The sequence below is a fragment of the Aureococcus anophagefferens genome (genome assembly GCF_000186865.1).
Source record: "Aureococcus anophagefferens unplaced genomic scaffold AURANscaffold_1892, whole genome shotgun sequence".
Classification (NCBI taxonomy): Eukaryota; class Pelagophyceae; order Pelagomonadales; family Pelagomonadaceae; genus Aureococcus; species Aureococcus anophagefferens.
The window spans coordinates 1-1141 of record NW_008706582.1 but is presented as its reverse complement, the minus strand read 5'-3'; the positions used below and the strand labels follow the sequence as shown (position 1 = coordinate 1141).

Sequence of the window (1141 nt, the reverse complement as noted above, 5' to 3'; positions counted from 1 at the left end):
TAGCGCCCTACATGTGGCCCAAGCAGGAGTTCACGCTGATACTCCGTGCCGTCGACGAAGCGGGCCTGTTCCGCGGTAGCCGATCTTCAAAAGAAGAAATCGACTCATGGGTCGGCGCGCGTGTCAAACTCGCGGAAGCCTGCGCGAAGGTGAAGACGGAGGCTGGCCAGCAGACCCATGCTGAGCTGCGCGCGTGGCGTCCGTACCTCGACGCGCAGGGCCGCGTCGACCGCGATCAGCTCGCGAAGACGTTCGGCGGCTTCCTCGACGGCGACGCGAGCGCGAGGGCGGACCTGTCGTTCAGCATCGCGCAGAGCTACGAAACGTTCCTCGACGTGATCAGCGAGGATTTGAACGCGACGTTCGGGACCACGTTTAGCGTTTGCCGCGCGCCGCACACGAAGTTCTCCGTGAAGCAGCCCTTCCAGGCGCAATCGTACAATCGCACGGGCAACCGCGCCCTCGCGCGCGCGGTCCTGAGGACGGGCTTCCCCACCTGCAGCGAGAAATTCCCCGCGCTCCGGGCCATCGCTAACTCGTCGCCGTGACGTACGTTCAAGTGCACAGCAACGTTTCAGCCAGAATTGAAGCGCTTGACGATGGCCTGCGCGCGCGGTGGGCCTTGAGCGATCGCGAGACGCCAGGAACACCTCCATCTGAGCGCCGCAACACCATGCGCCTGGAAGAGGACGACCTCCTCTCCGAGATCATGGCGGAGGAGGCGTCGGAGCACGCCTTCCTCGCCGACGTCATGGGCGAACCGCCGACCCTGTCCATGCCGCCGACGCGCCTCAACGGCCGGCGGACCCCGCCGAGTCCGCCGGCTTCGAAAGGCGGCTGCTGGGACGAGGTGCTGCGCCTCGGCGCGTCGCGGCGCGAGCTCGGCGGCGTCGTCGCGCGGCGCCTCGACCGGTGCGCCGCGCAAGCCAAAGCCGCCCTAAAAGAGGCGACGTCGAGCGACGAGCTCCGCGCGGCGCTCCACGGCGTCGGTCTCGCGGCCCAGGCGGCCGGCGACGCGGAGCGCGAGCGGCGCGCCCTCGAGGACGAGAGCGACGCCATCTTCGCGCGGCTCGGGCGCCCCGTCGACGGCGACGGCGACGGCGTCGGCGCGTGGGCGGGCCGCGAGCAGTTGACGGCCGCG

The 1141-nt window shown here is 69.4% G+C and overlaps 1 protein-coding gene across 1 annotated transcript; it reads left to right on the top strand.

Moving 5' to 3' along the window:
• Nucleotides 1–218: 218 nt before the first annotated feature.
• Nucleotides 219–1128, top strand: AURANDRAFT_69465 (hypothetical protein; the record flags this gene model as incomplete). The annotated part of the gene is made up of 2 exons (XM_009045235.1): nt 219–473; nt 689–1128. Coding segments are annotated over 2 exons (695 nt in total), but the record flags the coding sequence as incomplete, so codon positions are not given.
• Nucleotides 1129–1141: the final 13 nt, after the last annotated feature.